General features: G+C 53.5%; 1 protein-coding gene across 1 annotated transcript; it reads right to left on the bottom strand.

The window, feature by feature from the left end:
• Positions 1-3,560: 3,560 nt before the first annotated feature.
• LOC308235878 (kallikrein-5-like) lies at positions 3,561-15,462 on the bottom strand. Its single transcript, XM_080645056.1, has 6 exons — positions 15,375-15,462; positions 15,088-15,171; positions 12,217-12,544; positions 10,546-10,802; positions 10,002-10,135; positions 3,561-3,976 (listed from the first exon to the last, which is right to left on the bottom strand). The coding sequence occupies exons 2-6, from the start codon at positions 15,158-15,160 to the stop codon at positions 3,821-3,823; spliced, it is 948 nt and encodes a 315-aa protein (XP_080501182.1). The 5' UTR covers positions 15,161-15,171; positions 15,375-15,462; the 3' UTR covers positions 3,561-3,820.
• Between the last annotated feature and the right edge of the window lie 5,271 nt (positions 15,463-20,733).

Here is a 20,733-nt window from a genome sequence, read left to right as displayed (position 1 = left end):
AATATGGGAATTATTATCAGTATTAGTCCATATTAGTTTATTACATTGGATGGCTAGCTTGGAAGGTCAGACAGTTAAGTTTATCTTTTTCTATTATTTGAACTAAAAACAAAGTCATCCTATATAATAAAAGCCTAATATGCTAAGTCCAGTTGTCCGGTCATCCGTTCAACCAATCAAAGCGTAATATGCTAATGATATGCTAAGGCCGCTCGACCGCTTGCTATGACATGCACTGACCACCAGGAGCAGACACCCTGACAGGTAGATTGGCTTGCTGCTGTGGTGAGATGGGCTGGACACACCCTGGAGCCCTTCCGTGGTCCCTCCCTGGCTAGCCAACCTCCCACGTCCCTCCCCAGCCCCCACTGTTCACTGGTGGGGTCCTTGGACTGGCCTGTGCCCTCTTGCAACCCAGGATCCCTCAGGGGATGTCAGAGAGCCAGTTTCAGCCCGATCCTACAGGCTAGGCTGAGGGACCCCACTGGGGTACGAATTCGTGCACCAGGCCTCTAGTTTTATAGAATAAGAGACTGTCTTAAAGTGACAGAGTTTACAATGACAGAGTTTACAGGACTAGGGACTATCTAACAATAGCAGAGAGTTTCAAACAGCAGTTTTTTATACACGATGGAGGTGACTATGCTTCAAAGCAAGTCACCCAAAGCACAGGCTTCCTACTTCATGTGGGCCCAACCTTTTTTTTTTTTTGGTTTGTTTTGTGACTCCTCACCCGAGGATATTTTCCCATAGATTTTTAGAGAGAGTGGAAGAGAGGGAAAGACAGGGAAATATCGATGTGACAGAGACACATCGATTGGTTGCCTCCTGCACACGTCCCAACCGGGGCCACAGGCCGGGGAGGAGCCTGCAACCGAGGTATGTGCCCTTGACCAGAATCAAACCCAGGACCCTTTGGTCTGCAGGCCGACGCTCTGTCCACTGAGCCAACCCGGGTAGGGCCTGTGTGGTCCCATCTCTATCCTGTGGCTGTTGTCTTTAGGATGCAGATGCCTGGCCCACATCCGGGCACCCACATTCCCGGTGAGAACAAGGGGGGGCGGTCCAAGAGTAGGCCCTCCCTTTTCTCAGCAAAACAAAAACTCCCCAGGAAAACCGAGCCACTAGGTTCCAGCTTCCAGCTTTCGGCTGGGAACCAGATCACGTGGCAGCCCAGGTGTGTGTGTGTGGGGGGGTCTTTATCTGGGTCACGGGCCCCCCGGAGGAGCAGCTGGCCTCAGAAGGGAATGCACGGGGGACAGAATGACAGCTGCAACTCCATTTTGCCCAACTAGCCCCGTGGCTGAGTCGGACTCGTCCACCAGCCTCGGCCTCCTGGCTCACACGCCTCCCTCCTGATATCCCGCGCGCCCTTCAGCCTAACGCTGACCCGCGTCCATCTGGGCTCTGCCATCAGGAGGAAGAAGCACAGAGACGGAGCAGATAGTCAAGCTCACTGCTTCTCCCCGTTACAGTTTTACGAGAGTACCTAATGCATTCGTCCCCTACACTCTATTTTATTTTTTTATTTTTGTTGATTTCGGAGAGGAAGCGAGAGGGAGGAGAGAGATAGAAACATCGATGATGAGAGAGAATCATGGATCGGCTGCCTCCTGCACGCCCCACACCGGGGATCGAGCCGGCAACCTGGGTACGTGCCTTGACTGGGAATGGAACTCTGACCTCCTGTTCATAGGTCGACACGACGCTCAACCACTCCCACCCTCTTCATCGTAATTTTAGCAAACAGTACACCAGCACATTACCTTCAAACGGGCCAAATTCACAATAAGAATTGTTAAGTCAGTTGGAGTACATTTACACAATAGTGATGAGGTGAGATGTTTTGCAACTATAGAAAAAATCTGGAGGAACCACACAAATAGAATATTGAACAAAACAAATACTGTGTGATTTTTTATTTTATTTAAATCCTCACCTGAGGATATGTTTTATAGATTTTTGAGAGAGAGAGAGAGAGAGAGAGAGAGAGAGAGAGAGAGAGAGACAGAAACATCGATGTAAGAGAGAAACATCCATCAGCTGCCTCCCGTACATGCCCCGACTGGGCATCAAACCCACAACCTAGGTACGTGCCCTGACTGCGTGTGTGGGATGATGCTCCAACCAACTGAGCCACCTGGCCGGGGCTGCTGTGTGACTTGATTTATGTAAATGTATTATATTCCTATAAATCTGTCTAGACAAACACATTTCCAGTTCTTCACGCAGAACATAGCTAACCTGGTTTTGCTTGTTCAGGCTGGTCTCTGTGTTCGACTTTAACAGGGACACGTTCCCGCCTGTCCTCACCTCTGACCCTTTGCCCTTGTCCTCCTCTTGGCCTGGAACCCCAGGCCCCCCGTGAACCATGGGGGTCGTCACGTGTCACCCTGCAGGTCTCGGTGCAAATGCCACCCACTCGTGTCCCAGGGCTGCTGTGACAAATGACCACACGGTTCGGGGCTTCAAACAACACACGTTTATTCTCGTACAGCTCTCCAGGTCGGACGTCCCAAACGGGCCTGGATGGGCTACAGTTAAGACTTTGGGAGGCAGCTGGGGTCCTGGGAGGCTGGTGGGGCGGGGGGGTGGGGGTGGGGGGGTCCATTCCTGCCTGCACTCCCAGGCCCCGGCTCTGCCTTCATCCAAACCAGCTCTTAGCATCATTGAACTCTCATTCTGACCCCCACTCCCTCTTTGAGGGCCCCTGGGAATTACCATGGTCCCACCCAGATAACCCAGGACAATACTTCTATCTCAAGACCCTTAACATAATCACACCCGCAAACTCCCTTTGCCCTTTATGGTCACGTATTCAGAGGTTCCAGGGTTTAGGACATGACCATCCTATATAATAAAAGGCTAATAGGCAAATCGACCGAACTGGGGAATGACCGGTCGCTATGATGCGCACTGACCACCAGGGGGCAGACGCTCAATGCAGAAGCTGCCCCCGGGTGGTCCGTGGGCTCTCACAGGGGGAGCACCGCTCAGCCAGAAGCCGGGCTCACAGCTGGCGCGCACAGGGGTGGGGGTGGGAGCCTCTCCCGCCTCTGCGGCAGTCGGACATCCCCCAAGGGCTCCGGGACTGCGAGAGGGCGCAGGCCAGGCTGAGGGACCCTGCCCCCACCCAGTGCACGAACCTCGTGCACCGGGGCCTCTAGTCTAACAGAAACAGCCCCCTTCCCCCAACCTCCCTCTCTTTCTTCATGCCTCGTTCTTATTTGATTCGGGTCATTTACACATTCGCAATCTTACCGAATGTGTTTGTCCGTCTCCTTATGCTCTGTCTTCTCTGCCTGGAGCGTGAGCCCCAAGGGGCAGGGTTTTTTTTTCTGTGTTTTGCCCGTTGAGGTGTCCCCAGCCCCTGGGACAGTTCCCGGCACCCAACAGTCAGACACTCGCTCAGTATTGGGAAGAACGTGGGAAGCAGCTGGAGAGGACCTGTGTCTTGCCTCGGAAATAGCCTCCCAGAGCCATCCCCGTAGCAGGGAGGGGCTGCGCTGCCCGGGGTTCAGGGGGTGCGGCGGGGAGAAGACCACACACGGAGTCCACTTCTCCTTGGACGCTTTATTTCTGGCCTTTATAGGACATGCCCCCCCAGGAGCCAGCTGCAGAGATGGGATCAGTCCCCTGTTGGGGAAGGGAGGCCCTGGAAACTCGGGGGGGTGGGGGGTGGGGCTGGAGGGGGCTGGAGGTTACATCCTCCACATCCTCGGGGAAGGAGTCGGGGGTCTGGAAGGAGTGTCAGGTCCCTGCACCGGCGAGAGGACGTGCAGGGGGTGGGGGACCCCCGCCCGCCGGGGCCTGGGAGGACTCATGGGTTGGCCCGTATGGTGTCCTGGATCCACTTGGTGAACATGCAGAGGTTGGTGTAGACCCCGGGCTTGTCGGGCTGAGCGCAGGGAAAGTCCCCCCAGGACACCAGGCCCTGCAGGGTGCCGTTGCAGACCACGGGGCCCCCGGAATCACCCTGTAGGGAGAAAGGGGGGCGCAGAGTGAAGCAGAGACGTGGGGAGGTGGAGAGAGGGAGACACAGGCCAAGAAGAGGCGGAGCATCCAGAGAGACAGAGCGATGGGAAACGTAGGTAGACGAAGGGACACGGATAAAGACAGAGAGAGACAGAGAGGGAGAATGTTAACGGCCCACCCTACACCCATCTTTTGTCCCTCCCTCCCTCCGTCCCGACCCGACCCCACCCCCTCCACTGTCTGTCTCTCCCATGCATCTCTCGCTGTTTCTCTCACGCTCTCCTCCAGCCGCAGAGTACCGTGTTTCTCCAACTGGACACCCCTCTCTCTCCCTGCCTCGCTCTTTACCCTCCCCCGACAGCAATTCTGCTCAGACTGAGACCTCACTTTCGCCGAGAGGCAGATCTCAGTCCTTGGAAGGCAGTCGCAGCCCGTTGACATCGGGGCCGGACAATTCCTGTCCTGTGTGTTGTGAGAGGTTCAGCAGCCCTGACTGGTGTGGCTCAGTGGATAGAGTGTCGGCCTGCGGACTGAAGGGTCCCAGGTTCGATCCCGGTCAAGGGCATGTACCTTGGTTGCGGGCACATCCCCAGTAGGGGGTGTGCAGGAGGCAGCTGATGGATGTTTCTAACTCCCTATCCCTTTTCCTTCCTCTCTGTAAAAAATCAATAAACTATATTAAAAAATAAAAAATATGGGAGATTTGACCAGAGGAAGTACCTGTGACCATCCATTAAAAAACAACAACGAGGTTCAGCAGCATCCTTGGCCTCTACCCACTAGATACCAGCAGTTTCCCTTCTTTCTCCCCCCTCCACCCCCCTGACAATCAAAAATATCTCCATGTCCATTGCCCATATGTCTCATTGCCCGTAAGTCCCCTGCGGGGGGGGGGGGGTGTGTGTGTGCAGAATTACCCCTCCCCTCCCCCCGTTAAAAACTGTGAATGAAAAGGGGCGGCTCCCTGGCAAGTCTGATGAGCTCAGCAACTGAAAGTAACCAACCACACAGGATGTCCTGATCCTAAAAAAGAACAATCCTAATCGAGTGGGTTGTTGCAGGACGTCATATCCCATGGGACAGGTTTAACCTTTACCTTGAGCCAGCCCCGTCCATGGGTTTTGTGCTTCTAGAATAACAACAACCGTAACTATCCCACGAGCTCCTCTCCAGGGCTGCAGGATAAATGCCCGGATACTGGGAGGAGGGGACCCCAACATTCCTCGTTGTTATCTTTCACCCGCATAGCTGGGTAACCATGTATATTCACGGTTAATGATCCTGCATCCGACCCCAGAGAGCCCCTCCCCACCCCCACCCCCGATTTCTCCAACCTCCTTCAACCACCACCCATGGATATCATGCAACCTTCCTTACCTCTTCTGCATTGATGCTAATCCTATATAATAAAAGGCTAATATACAAATTGTCCCCTCGACCAGGAGTTTGACCCAGAGTTCAACCGGGAGTTTGACCAGGGGGCAGGGCAACAGCCCTCAGCCCCTCCCCCCAGCCATCCCGCCCCCCCAGCCCTCTCCCCCAATTGGGGTGGGCTGGCTGGACCCCACCCATGCACAAATTCATGCACCGGGCCTCTAGTCTATATATACATAAAAGCCTAATATGCTAATTGTCCCTCCGACTGTTCGACCAGTTGCTATGATGTGCATTGATCACCGGGGGGCAGATGCTCTGACTGGTAGGTTAGCTTGCTGCTGGGGTCCGGCAGATCGGGTGAGACGGGCCGGACACACCCTGGAGCCCTCCCGCGGTCCCTTCCTGGCCCTGATCGTGCACCGATGGGGTCCCTCGGCCTGGCCTGCACCCTCTCCCAATCCAGCACCCCTCAGGGGATGTCGGAGAGCCAGTTTCAGCCTGATCCCTGCCAGCCAGGCCAAGGGACCCCACCCGTGCACGAATCCGTGTACTGGGCCTGTAGTAATAAAATAAACCACCAGCCTGCCATCCCCTGGACCATGGTCTCAATCTTTTGAGATTTTGCTTTGGGATCTGGCTCAAATAAACTCTTTAAACCTTTCTTGAGGTTTGGGACTTCTTTCGCGGACAGAACTGCCCCCACGGACTCATTTGGGTTGCTGAGGCTGGATTCTCCATAGCTCCCTGTAATTACCGTCCTATAATAATACTCGCCACTCTTTACTGCCTTTTCTTATTTATGTCTTTACAGATTATGAACGACTCCACAGAGCCTGGCGTCGGTGAAAAGAAGGCCTAAGGCCTGGTCTCTTTCCCTACCAGCAGACACCATTTCAAGGCAAAGACCTTCGCTCTCCAGACCTCTAAATTTCAGCTCTCTGGTGGCTTACTTTGTCTCATGACTTTTGGTTTACTATCCCTGTAGGGTTCCTTCGGCGAGGCAGTGCGTTCAGTGCGCTGAGCCGTGGCTCCTGGTCTGTAAAGCAGAGCCAATAATAACAACCCTTCAATGAGCTAATGGGCTGACTAAGCTAACCACTTCAGCAATTAGCCGCTCTCATTACTGTATTATTATTCATATTCATATTGTTGTTATTATTTCTCGCTTTTAGTGGCCAAGCCCACACGCTGGTATGAAAAGCCAACTTGTAGTTTGCAAAAACCCTAACAAAACAACCAAGCCAGCCAAAGCCGGTTTGGCTCAGTGGATAGAGCGTCGGCCTGCAGACTGAAAGGTCCCAGGTTCGATTCCGGTCAAGGGCATGTACCTTGGTTGCGGGCACATCCCCAGTGGGAGGTGTGCAGGAGGCAGCTGGTCGATGTTTCTCTCTCATCGATGTTTCTGACTATCTATCACTCTTCCTTCCTCTCTGTAAAAAATCAATAAAATATATATATATAAAAAAAAAGAAAAACAACCAAGCCAAACCAAACCAAACTATACAACCCCCTCCCCCCCACCCCCCCACCCCCCGCCGCCAAAAACAAAACAAAACAAAACAAAAAAAACACAAGGTACCAAGCTTGGCTAAATGGGTTAAAAGGCTGGCATTCAAACCGGATGTGTTTTCTTCTGATAACCCCCACCCCCACCCCTCTGTCCAGAGGTGCGTGCTTCTACTGTTAAGTGGGAACAGAACTGAAATGGGGAGACCTGGGAAGCTGTTGCAATGGTGAGGTTTGTAAAATTGGAAGGGGGGGGGGGGGCGGCGGCTAAAAGCTTGATAATGTACATCCCACAGAACCCTTGGGGGCCTGAGTACAGGGGAAGGATCCTGATTGCTGTATCAGTTTAATTTTAATTTCCATCCTCCTCAATAGATGTAGCTTCCATGACAGCACAGAGAAACTCTGTGCTGGGGACCAAGAAATATTGTTGAACACTGACCCCCATCCATCTCTCCAGCCTCAATGCCTATTGGTCCCATTGCTCCCCCAGACACTGTCCCCAAACACACTGGCTTCTTTCTGTTCTTTGAATCAGCGAAACTCCTCTCTGCCTCAGGACCTTTGCACATGCTTTCCTTGCCCTTTAACCTTCGCTCCTTTGTGTCATTCAGTCCCTGCTCATATGCCACCTCTTCCAGGACGCCCTCCCAAGCACCATTGTGAAAGCTGCCCCCATCACTTGCTATCATAGAACTATGTTTTATTTTCTGCATAGCCCTTACCAGTCTCAAAAATGACTCTATTTATGCAGTTTCTTGGCCATTTTTCAAAACCTTTTTGCTCCTCTAGCCCTTTCAACAACTTTGGTATCAATCTTATATATTATATATAATATGTTACATTATATATATATATATATTATATATGTTATATTATATAACATATTATATATAATATATATTTTATATATTATATATAATTATATAATATATATAGTTATATATAATTATATATAATCTTATATATTAAACATTCTTTAAAAAAAGATTTTTATTGACTTCTTTTTTTTTTTTTTTTTTTTAAAATATATTTTATTGATTTTTTACAGAGAGGAAGGGAGAAGGATAGAGAGCTAGAAACATCGATGAGAGAGAAACATCGATCAGCTGCCTCCTGCACACCTCCCACTGGGGATGTGCCCGCAACGAAGGTACATGCCCTTGACCGGAATCGAACCCGGGACCCTTTAGTCCGCAGGCCGACGCTCTATCCACTGAGCCAAACCGGTTTCGGCAGCCAAACCGGTTTCGGCTCTTTTTTTTTTTTTAGAGAGAGAGAGGATGGGAGAAGGAAAGAGAGAAACATCAAACATTGACCGGCTGCCTCCTGAGGCCCCCATGGGAGGTCAAGCCTGCAACCCAGGCATGTGCCCTGACTGGGAATTGAACCGGCAGCCTTTCCGTGCTCAGGATGACGCCCAACCAACGGAGCCACACCGGCCAGGGCTCACATTCTTCTTCTTCTTTTTAAGTACCTCACATGGGTTTCTGTTTTCCTTCTTCAAGACATCTTACTAGCATTTGTTGAAAAACCTTCATGCTACAAATTTTGTGGGGACAAGACACTTATCTGCCGTCTGCTTGAAATTCGCCATCATACACAGGCGACACTGTGCGGTGGGTCATGGGAAGGGTGCCCCCTGAGATCTGATTTCTCTGTGCAGTGCGCACCATACACAGCCGCCTTCCCCTCTCCCTCCAGATCTGTGCTGTCTTACACAGGAGCCACTCGCCACCGGGGGCTGTTGAGCCGTGAAACGTGGCTAGCCCACGTTTGCTGTCAGTGGAGAGAAATACGTACACACTGGCTGTCCTGGCTGGGTGGCTCAGTTGGTTGGAACACTGTCCCGTACACCAAAAGGGGGTGGGCACATACCTAGGTTGCAGGTTCGATCCCCAGTGGGGATGCATATGGGAGGCAACCAGTTGATGTTTCTCTCTTTCTCTCTCTCCCTGACTCTCTCTCTAAAAATCAATAAAAACATACCCTCAGGTGAGGGCTAAAAAAAATCACACACTGTCTTTCAAAGACTTATAATTGAAAAAAACAAAAGAATGTAAAATAGTTCATTTTACAATTGATTTATATTAATTACACTAGAGGATTTGTGCACTGGTGGGGTCCCTTGGCCTGGCCTGCACCCTCTCGCAATCCGGGATCCCTCAGGGGAGGTCGGACTGCTGGTTTCGGCCCAATCCCCGCAGGCCAGGCTGAGGGACCCCACTGGTGCACAAATCCGTGCACTGGGCCTCTAGTATGCATATAAGATCTTTGGTTAATCTCTTCCCACCCTCCTCCTTCCCCCCTTCCCTCTGAGATTCATCAGTCTGTTGCATGTTTCCATGCCTGTGCGCTGAGTGTCTGCCCCCTAGTGGTCAGTGCATGTCATAGCTACTGGTTGAATGGTCAGACGGTCACTTAGGCTTATATATATATATAGATTAGTGACCCTGTGCACAGATTCATGCACATTGAAAGGAAATTAATTAGGAGGTGGCCGGTGGGGTGGGACTGGGCGAGATGGGCCAGACACACCTTGGAGCCAACCTCCTGAGGTCCCTCCCCGGAGTATTCAGAGTGAGCGGGGTCCCTCCGGCAGGTGGGGTCCCCCAGCCTGGCCTGCGGGGATCCGATCGAAACCAGCTCTCCGACATCCCCCGAGGGGTCCTGGAGTGCAAGAGGGCACTCTGCAAAGTTGAGGTCATACAGGATGTGGAACATAAACACAAGTGTGAGTAAACCAGATTTAGGGCCGACAGTGCCCCAGCAACAACATAACCCACGGCCGAAGGTGGAATCGTGCGGCCCCTCAAGGAATTGGGCTCTCTCCTCTCTGGTTTCAGGGTGTGTCACCCAAGAACTGCCGCTGCCAAGTCACTGCAGCTTGGCAGCCCCTGCGTTGAGCGTCTGCCCCCTGGTGGTCAGTGCACATCATAGCGACCGGTCGGACAGTTGGACACTTAACCTATTAGCCTTTTATATATATAGATGGACAGCGCTGTCCACAGCATGAGCACTGTGAGAACCGGGGTCCTGGCGGATTTGGCTGTGGCTGGATTCTCAGCGCTGAGCCAGGTTCCGGGTCCCACAGGCAGCACTCAGCGTGAATCTGCCGAGCGCACGGTCGTCTCAGCTCTTACCTGGCAGGAGTCTCTGCCCACTTCGTCGCCGGCACAGAACATGGTGTTGTCTATCTGGTTCGGGTAGGCCTCCTTGCACCTCTTGTGATTCAGCACCGTGATGTTGAGGCACTGGAGGGCCTTGGGGAAGTTCACTGCCCAACGGAAACGTGCAGAGTGGGACCACCGTGAGTGGCGGGGAGAGACGGGGAGGGGCAGAGTGCTCAGACAGAGACAGGGAGAAGGCAGGCATGCGCGAGCATCAGGAGGGACCAGGAGCCCTGGCTGCTGTGGCTCAGTGGTTGGAACGACAACCTGTGCACCGAAGGGTCGTGGGTTGGGTTCCAGGTCAAAGGGCATGTGCCTGGGTTGCAGGTTCGCTCCCCACCCCCTGTTGAGGCAATCGATCAATGTTTCTCTCTCACATTGATGTTCCTCTCTCTCTCTCCCTCTCCCTCTCCCTTCCTCTCTCTCTCTCCTCCATGAAAAGCATATACTCAGATGAGGAGTAACACACACACACACACACACACACACACACACACACACGGACATGGACACTCACCTTGGGGGCTACTGGTTGTTCCCCAGCCAGACACCAAGCATCTGGTGCCAACGGCTGGACAGTGGGAGGAGATGTTGATAGGCTTGACGTTCTGCGTCTCCATGATCTTTCGGTTCAGTTTGATGAGCATCAGGTCATTGGTGTGGCCAGGGTGGGAGAAGCCAGGGTGGGGGATGGATTTGACCCCTCGGAACATCTGCTGCCCTTGTTCATATATCGGTGACATGGAGTGGTGGCCGAGACGGATTTTGAAAATTCTGAGGAAGACGGTGCAGATCACCACCAACCCCGATCCCTAGCCCCATATCCAAGGCCAACTGCAGCCGCAAACCTGGTCCCAACCCCATTCCACCAGCCCAACACCATCTTTATCTCCAACCCCATGCCTCTTCCCACCCCAGCCACATCTCCAACTCAACCCCACCCCATCCCCAACTCCCACCTGAATTCTTTCCCCACACAGAAACCACCAACATATGCATCTCCAATCCCAAACCTAACCATCCCCAACCTCCACGCCAACCATCTCCAATCCCACCCATAACTCTAATCCCAACCCCATCCTCAATCCCGCATCTATTCCCAATATCAGCTTTATCCAACGCCATCCTTATAGCCACCCATTCCGACTCTAGAGCCAACCACAATTCCGTGCCCATCCCAAACCATCAGCAGATACATGCCGATCCTCATTCCCAACCTCAAGCGCACCTCTAACCCCATCCCTAATCCCTTACCCAGCCCAAACCATCAACCTGTGCATTCCTACCTCCAAATCCAACCCATCCCTAACGCCAGCCCCACCCACAACCCTCTCCCCAACTCAACTCTTTTCCCCAACTCCATTAAATACACTGAGTGGCCAGATTATTATGATCTCTGAATGCATAATAATCTGGCCACTCAGTGTACTTCTCTTGAGTACCTCATTTATTTGATATAAAAGATACTATAAATTGTGCATCTGATCAGTTTTCACCTTTGCACTGGCTGATAGAAAGCTCAGGGCAAATAGGTGGTTGATCTCCAGCTAAAGTCTAGAATACTTTTGGTACCCATTTGAGATATAAATACACTGAGTGGCCAGATTATTATGTGTTCAGAGATCATAATAATCTGGCCACTCAGTGAATATATATATTTATTGATGCCCGGATGGCGAGGATCAGTGGTTGAGTGTCGACCTATGAACCAGGAGGTCACGGTTCGATTCCCGGTTAGGGTACATGCCCGGGTTGTGGTTTCAATCCCCAGTAGGGGCCATATCAATAAACATCAATAAAAACATATTTATTTTTTTTAAAAATTATTATTATTTTTTATTGATTCCCGAGAGGAAGGGAGAAGGAGAGAGAGATAGAAACATCAACGATGAGAGAGAATCATGGATCAGCTGCCTCCTGCACGCCACCCGCTGGGGATGGAGCCTGCAACCCCAGCCTGTGCCCTTGACGGGAATCGAACCTGGGACCCTTCAGTCCTGAGGCCGAGGCTCTACCCACTGAGCCAACGCGAGTAGGGCTCCAAATCCGTTCTTAATCCCATCCCCAACTCTACCTCCTCTTGCTCTCTCAGCCCCAACCCATCTCCCCCAGCCCTTGGCCTCCAGGCCGCCTCCCCGTCCCCCCGCCCCCCTGCCCCCAGCCCTGTTGGGTGAGGGTCCCCACTCACTTCTTGCGGCAGTGGGCGGCCGAGAGCAGCCACTGCGGGGCCACCAGCACCGCCCCGCAGTAGAGTTGGTTGGGTTTCAGCAGCAGCGCGGCCTGCCACGGCTGGGCGTGCAACTCGCATTCCGACCCGTTGACGATGCGGTTGCTGCTGTCGTTCTCCCGGGTGCCCTCTCTGGTCCCGGCTCCGAGGTCCCGGGCGCCCTCTCTGGTCCCGGCTCCGAGGTCCCGGGCGCCCTCTCTGGTCCCCGCTGCGAGGTCCCGGGTGCTCCCAGATGCCCCGGAGACAGGGGCGTTGCCGCAGCCAGCACCATCATTTGCAAGAACAGGCTCTGGGCGCAGGAAACAGGAGGGAAGGGGCTCGGAGGTGGAGCTGGGACTCAGAGGGTGGGTCTGGGACCAGCCCAAGGAGGTCGGATTTCTGAAGGGCGCTCACGTCGCGGGGAGCGGGGCCAGAAGTTTAGGGGCGGGGCCAGGGGTCTAGAGGTGGAGCTTGGAGATCAGTGAGCCGCGGGGAGGGAGCGAGGCTTAGAGTTCAAGGGCAGGGTCCAGGCTCAGGTGGTGAGAGTGGCCTCGGGCGAGAGCTCGAGATCCCTAGGAGTGGTCAGAGGTTAGTGGATGGGACCGGGAGGGTAAAACTGGACAACCTCAGGGGTGGGGCCAAGGGTCAGGGGGTGGCGCCTGGTTTCGAGGAGTGTGGCCAGGCCTCAGGGAATGGGGTCAGGGCTGGAGGCGGCCGAGCCTGGGTGTGGGAGGGGCTTGGAACCGACCTGGGTGGGGCCAAGGCCAGGGTCACCTGGGCAGTCAGACTACGAAGAGCCGGGCATTGGGGAGCGGAGGTGGGGCTGGGCTCTAGGAATTGAGGGCGGAGGTGAAGCGGGGGAGTCCCAGAGGCTGAGGGGTGGGCACAACCCAGGGCCCTGACTGTGGGGGTGGCCTGCACTGCGGTGTGGCTGAGGAAAGGGTCAGGGTCAGGGCGCACAGGTGGGCCCAGCAGAACCGGGAAGCGAGCTCAGCCTGGGGAGCCCCGCGGAGGGGAGAGCAGAGCTGGTTCTCTGACACCAGGCGCCTCCTGAATGCTCCTCCCCCCACAAACCCACAGACACGACACCCCACTCCATCACCAGCCCCCCATAGCTTGTTTCAGTTCATGCTCTTGCTGACGACCCAGAACAGAGAAGCTTCATGCACACACCCCAGGAAACACGCACACCCCCTCAGGAAACACGCACACCCCCTCAGGAAACACGCACACACCCCAGGAAACACGCACACCCCCTCAGGAAACACGCACACTCCCCAGGAAACACGCACACACCCCAGGAAACACGCACACACCCTCCAGGAAACACGCACACCCCCCAGGAAACACGCACACACCCCAGGAAACACGCACACCCCCCAGGAAACACGCACACCCCCCAGGAAACACGCACACACCCTCAGGAAACACGCACACACCCCAGGAAACACGCACACACCCTCAGGAAACACGCACACACCCCAGGAAACACGCACACACCCCAGGAAACATGCACACAACAGCTGTCACAGACAAGCGCACACGCATTGCCTCCCAGGGACAGCTGCACACACCGCTGTCTCGTGGTGCACACTGCCCAGACGCACACACTGGGGGAAGCCTTACCTGCTCTCACACCCACAGTGTCTCAGTGACACGCCTGCATACCTCATATGCACACATGTGCAGACCATGTATGCACACAGGCATGTTGGTGCCAGGGCACACTGGGCACCATCCGCCTTCACACAGCCACTGTCTCAGAGGGAGAGCAACTCCACATCGAGCTGCACTGGCGCACATACAGCCCCGCACAAACACGCAGTCACCTGCAATCACCCGCACAGACACGCAGTCAGCTGCAATCACCCGCACAGACATGCAGTCACATTCAATCACCCGCACAGACACGCGGTCACCTGCAATCACCCGCACAGACACGCGGTCACCTGCAATCACCCGCACAGACACGCGGTCACCTGCAATCACCCGCACAGACACGCGGTCACATTCAATCACCCGCAGAGACACGCGGTCACATTCAATCACCCGCAGAGACACGCGGTCACCTGCAATCACCCGCACAACCACGCGGTCAGCTGCAATCACCCGCACAACCACGCGGTCAGCTGCAATCACCCGCACAGACACGCGGTCAGCTGCAATCACCCGCACAGACACGCGGTCAGCTGCAATCACCCGCACAGACACCCGGTCAGCTGCAATCACCCGCACAGACACGTGGTCACCTGCAATCACCCGCACAAACACGCAGTCACATTCAATCACCCGCACAAACACGCAGTCACATTCAATCACCCGCACAGACACGCAGTCACCTGCATTCACCCGCATAAACACGCAGTCACATTCAAATCACCCGCACAAACACGCAATCACATTCAATCACCCGCACAAACACACAGTCACATTCAATCACCCGCACAGACACGTAGTCACATTCAATCACCCGCACAAACACACAGCCACCTGCAATCACCCGCACAAACACGCGGTCACATTCAATCACCCGCACAAACACGCGGTCACATTCAATCACCCGCACAGACACGCAGTCACATTCAATCACCCGCACAAACACGCAGTCACCTGCAATCACCTGCGCGTAGCGCCTCACGCCGTCCAACGGGCCTAAGTGGAGCCACACAAAATCTTGCACCAGCCACAGTCACACAGTCACTAATACGGACGTGGACTCACACTCGCCCGGGCCTGGCGCCAGTCCGTGCAGCCCCCCGCCCCCGCCCCCCCACAGGCGCTCCGGGGGCCACAGAGCCCCCTCCCAGCTCAGGCACAGCAGCCGGCGTGCACACAGCACACCTCTCTGCTTACCTGTCACCCGCAGAATGAGAGCTGTGAGCAGGACAACGACCATCCACGTCCAGGGCGGTCCTGTCGTCGCCATGGTCACTGCACCTGGCAGGGGGACAGAGAGCGGGAGGCCCGAGTGATGACGGGAACCCCACTCTCCTTCCTCCCCGCCCCGTGTCCCAGGGCGGAGAGGGACCTGGGAATCGACTCTGCAGTCGGGGCGAGGAGGGAGGACAGAGAGAGCTGCCTCTCCCTCGCTGCCCCCTTCCCGGCCCTCACCTGCGCGGGTCCCCCTCCCCCGGCCTCACCTGCACGTGCCCCTGGTAGGGGGTGGGGAGCCCGCTCCCAGCTCAGCGCAGACGTCTCGGGCCCGCGCCGTCTTGCCGCCGCCTCCTCCTCCCCGGCTCCCGGCACCCCGTCTGGGTTATAACCACCCACTGCCGCCCGGGGCGCATTCCCAGGTAGTGAGGCGCCCTGGCGGGTCTTAGCAATCACTCCTCTTGCCTCCCCCCACTTCCGCCCCAGAGCACCCCCCACCCAGTCCCAGAAGCCACTCCCTACCTCCTGGCCCCGGGATGGGGAGGGGTCTGCGCTCTGGGCGCGCGGCTCGGCCCAAGGCTTTTCTTTGTCCCCCGCGCCTTTTCACCTCCTGTCACCCTTCCAACCCTCCTCTCCGCGTTTCAAACTCTTCTACCTTCCTTCTCTCCCTCTTTGCTTCCCTCTGAATCTTCCCGAGTCTCTTTCCGTGTAAGGTGTCCACAGAGTATCACTTTTTGCCTCTCTCTCTCCCTTCCCCATTCCTTCCCACCCCCACCCTCTTGGAAGGATCCCGGTCTCTCTGCTCTCTGTGTCTCAACGTGTCTGTTCCTCTGTCCCCCCCCCCCCCCCCCGCCTTTCTGTGTCTCTACATCTTGCTCTTTATGTCTCCACGATCCTCTCTCTCTTTTGAATGCTTCTGAGTACTTGGCTTGTCAAACACCCCTTGGAATTGTCGAGTCTGCTTTATTTTTTTAAACGGCATCATTGAGGTATAACTGGGGCACAAGAAGCCGTGCGTACTGCACGCAGACAGTTTCCTGAGCTGTGAGACACACACGTCCATCCATCGCCACCACCATCATATTCATGGCCCCCTCATGTGTCTGTGATTCCTGGTCCATCTCTCTCCACCTCTGGGTCTCTGTATTTTTCCTCCACTGTTCCTCTCCTCTGTGACTCAATCCTCCTCAACCTCTCTCTCTCTCTCTCTCTCTCTCTCTGTGTCTTTCTGTCCCTCGGTCTCCCCAACCCTGCATTTTGGGTCCAGAAGACTCAGGCCACTTTGCCAAGACACCCCACAACCCCTTCTCCTTCACCCTGGTGCCGGGGCTATACGACTGAGCAGGGAGGAGAACTGGCCGGGATCCAGGCCCCTCCCCCCGCCTCTCCCCCGCAGGTGAGGTGGCCCAGCTGCACAGGCAGGCGTGGGTGAGAAAGTTGGGCAGGGCCACCTGAGGCTGAGGGGGTGGGTGGCTCCTGGCCCTTTGAGAAATGGGGCACTGGGTGGGGAACCCAAAAGGTGACTTCTCCCTCCCCGGTCCCTGGTCCCGGGCCATCTGGGCTGCCTCTCCTGACCTCTTCTCCATCCGGTCTTTCTGGGTGCCCCCGACTCTGTGCAAACATCTCTCACTGTGACTCCAAGTCTCTGTCCCCACTAGGATGTAAGAGCCACACACTCATTCAGCACGTACATGTTGAGCACCAACTGTGCGCCAGACTCAACTATCCAAGAACAAATGGACACAGATGCTGGCCTGGTGGAGGTCACATGCCTTGAAGGGAAACCATAGCTGTCTCCCTCACTCTGTTATAAGGGGGGGTTTTAGAGCTTGGAGGCTGGCTTAGTGCACAGGGGGAAAATATAAAAAATAAAATTCGGAGGTTTATTTTGACTATTACATGCATTAAAGTGACACATCCACAACCTAGCCCTTTCTGTTTTTTAAGTTGAGCTTGCAAACCTTTTCATTCTAGATATGTCTTTTTAAAATAATACATATTTTTATGGATTTCAGAGAGGAAGGAAGAGGGAGAGAGAGATAGAAACATCAGTGATGAGAGAGAATCATTGATTGGCTGCCTCCTGTGCACCCCACACTGGGGATTGAGCCCACAACCCTGGTGTGTGCCCTGACCAGGAATGGAACCGTGACTTCCGGGTTCATAGGTCGACGCTCAACCACTGAGCCACACCAGCCGGGCTCATTCTGTATATGTTTTAACACATTTTATTTTATTTTATTTTTTTTAAATATATTTTATTGATTTTTTACAGAGTGGAAGGGAGAGGGATAGAGAGTTAGAAACATTGATGAGAGAGAAACTTCGATGAGAGAGAAACATCTATCAGCTGCCTCCTGCACACCCCCTACTGGGGACGTGCCTGCAACCAAGGTACATGCCCTTGACCGGAATCGAACCTGGGACCTTTCAGTCCGCAGGCTGACGCCAAACCGGTTTTGGCGGTTTTAACACATTTTAAAAAATCATCACCTGAGGATATGTTTTTCATCCATTTTTATTTTTATTTTTAAATATTTTTTATAATATATTTTTATTGATTCAGAGAGGAAGGGAAAGGGAGAGAGAGAAACATCAATGATGAGAGAGAATCATTGATTGGCTGCCTCCTGCACGCCCCCCACTGGGGATGGAGCCCGCAACCCAGGCCCCCCTCATGTGCCCTTGACCGGAATCAAACCTGGGACCTTTCAGTCCACAGGCTGACGCTCTATCCACTGAGCCAAACTGGCTAGGGCTTCATCGATTTTTAGAGAGAGAGGAAGAGAGAGAGAGAAACACTGATTGGCTGCCTCTTGTACTCGCCCTGAACCGGGGATGAAACCCACATCCTTTTGTTTTACTGGACAATACTCTAAGCAACTGAGCCACCAGCCAGGGTTTAACACAGTTTATGAGTTCTTTATAATAACACTTGGTCTAATGTACAAACGAAGTATCTTCACACATCTCAAACTACATTTCTAAAACCAACACTTCTGATCTCTTCAGGAAGTCCTTCAATGGTCAGACACACTTTCCGGCATTAAAATACATTCACACATCCTATATGATAAAAGGCTAATATGCAAATCGACCAAAGGGCAGAACGACCAGTCGCTATGATGCCCACTGACCACAAGGGGGCAGACCCCAATGCCAAATGCAGGAGCTGCCCCCTGGTGGTCAGTGTGCTCCCACAGGGGGAGTGCCACTCAGCCAGAAGCCCTGAGCCAGTGCACTCCCTTTGGGAAGTGGGCCTAAGCTGTCAGTCGGACATCCCCCAAGGGCTCCTGGACTGCAAGAGGGACAACCCCCCCCCCAAGTACACGAATTTTGTGCACCGGGCCTCTAGTCTCTGTATATTACACTTATATATGTGACCAATGTTGCCTTTTTCAAGTCTCCCAACACTGGATAGGAAGTTGGTGCGACTCCAACTTAAACATTGGACACGGATGACATACGTGAAGCTGAAGTCACGAGGCTGTCCCTAGGACGAGTGAGATTCTCTTAGACTCACATGCACCTTAAGTACCAAATGCGCAAAGATTCTGCTTAAAAAAAAAAAAATTCGTTAGCCCTGGCCAGTGTTGCTCAGTGGTTAGAGCGTCGTCCCATGCACCCAGTCAGGAAACATACCAAGGTTGCAGGTTTGACCTCCAGTCGGGGCAATGGATCGCTGTTTCTCCCTCACATTGATGTTTTTCTCTCTCTCCCTCTCAAAAAAGAATCAATAAAAAAATATGCATGTAAAAGATTGGGCCTTTAAAACAGTTTTTCTGCTCAATTTGAAAGCATATGGGAATTGAAAGAAGACTTTCACATAGCAGAGCAGGGAGGAGTTCAAACTCTGGCACCAACCTCCTGACGCTCAAATTCTGACATGGCATCTGTTTGCTGTTGTTATTAATCTTCACCCGAGGATATTTTTTTCCTTTTTTTTTAGAGAGAGTGTAAGGGAGGGAGGGGGGACAGAGAGACACACAGAGAAACCTCAGTGTGAGAGAGACACATTGATCGACTGCCTCCGGCACGCACCCCCACCTGGGCTGGGGATGAACCGACAACCCAGGTAGGTGCCCTTGACTGGGAATCGAACCTGAAACCCTTCGGTGCCCCGGGGGTTAATGCTCTAACCACACCAGCCAGGGCAATGTGGCCACCTATCTATTCTAATAAAAGGTTAATATGCTAATTAGACCGGTTAACCGGACATCTTCCGGATGTCCGACTTCCTTCCGGACAGTTAGGGGGTGACCAGGCCAGCAGGGAGGCAGTTAGGGGGTGGCCAGGCCAGCAGGGGACCAGTTAGGGGGCAACCAGGCCAGCAGGGGGGCAGTTAGGGGGTGGCCAGGCCAGCAGGGGACCAGTTAGGGGGATATCAAGCTGGCAGGGGGACTGTTAGGGGACAATCAGGCCGGCAAGCAGAGGCAGTCAGGAGTGATCAGGCAGGCAGGAGAGTGTTTAGGAGCAATCAGGCAGGCAGGCAGGCAAGCGGTTAGGAGCCAGCAGTCCTGGATTGCGAAAGGGATGTCTGAAAGTTTACGCCCCATCCCACAGGGGTCCCGGATTGGAGAGGGTGCAGGCTGGGCTGAGAGACCCCGCCCCCTATGCACGAATTTCGAGCACCAGGCCTCTAGTTATCTATAAGGCTTTGGGCTATCCCTGGAGCCTCGCTAAGCCTCAGCTTCCCTCTCTGTAATTAGGGAACAATAATGCTTGCCGTGAGGATTAAATGAGTTAACAGATACAGTCCTTTAGAACCGTGTATGGCATGTGCCCAGTGTTTATTGTTATTGTGGGCCGTTAAGGAAGAGGGTGAGCTGGAGTTGATTTTGGCCTGGACATTGATTGGGTTCCTCTTGGTGATCCCTTTATAACTCGCAGAATGGGTTGGTCAAAGCGGGCCCAGTCCCTTCCCACGACTCGATATTTCCCTGTCCTCATAAAAGTCAACCACTGCTTCCTATTGCACCCCCTTGACAACGTTTCACATTTCCTTGGCTCTTAAGACACGTAATGCTTTTTCTCCAACTCTAAAGATCTTCGGAGCCGAGGGACTCTGTTCTTTTTAAATATCCCCTCTGTCTTGGGACCACATCCCTCTTCTAGTGAAAATGACACGGGGTTGCCCCAGCCGGGTGGCTCAGGTCATTGAAGGGTCCTGTACGCCGGGAAGGCTGCAGGTTCAATTCCTGGTCAGGGCAGATACCCAGTTGGGGCGTGTACGAGAGGCAACCAATTGATGTTTCTGTCTCACATCGATGTTTCTCTCTCTCTCTCTCTCTCAATAAATAAAAGTATTTCCTCAGGTGAGAATTTAAAAATAAAAAAGACAGAATTGACTTTGAATGTCCCCTATGGTGCAGTCACTTTGTTTACTAACTTCCAATTTCATTCCACTCGGGGCAAAAGAGGGTTGTCTTCAATATTTGTGAAACAAATGGATTATCATTTCTGATACTCCCTCTGTTCCGGAATATTTCTCCGCTCCTCACCCCAGCCCCATGCAGGGAGTATTTCAACATAAAAGTATATTTGTCTTTAAAAAAAAAAAAAAAAGCCGAAACCGGTTTGGCTCAGTGGATAGAGCGTCAGCCTGCGGACTGAAAGGTCCCAGGTTCG

Source organism: Plecotus auritus, assembly GCF_963455305.1.
Source record: "Plecotus auritus genome assembly, chromosome: 10".
NCBI classification, from domain to species: Eukaryota; Metazoa; Chordata; class Mammalia; order Chiroptera; family Vespertilionidae; genus Plecotus; species Plecotus auritus.
The sequence above is the reverse complement of the archived record's forward strand: the minus strand, read 5'-3'. Positions and strand labels throughout refer to the sequence as shown.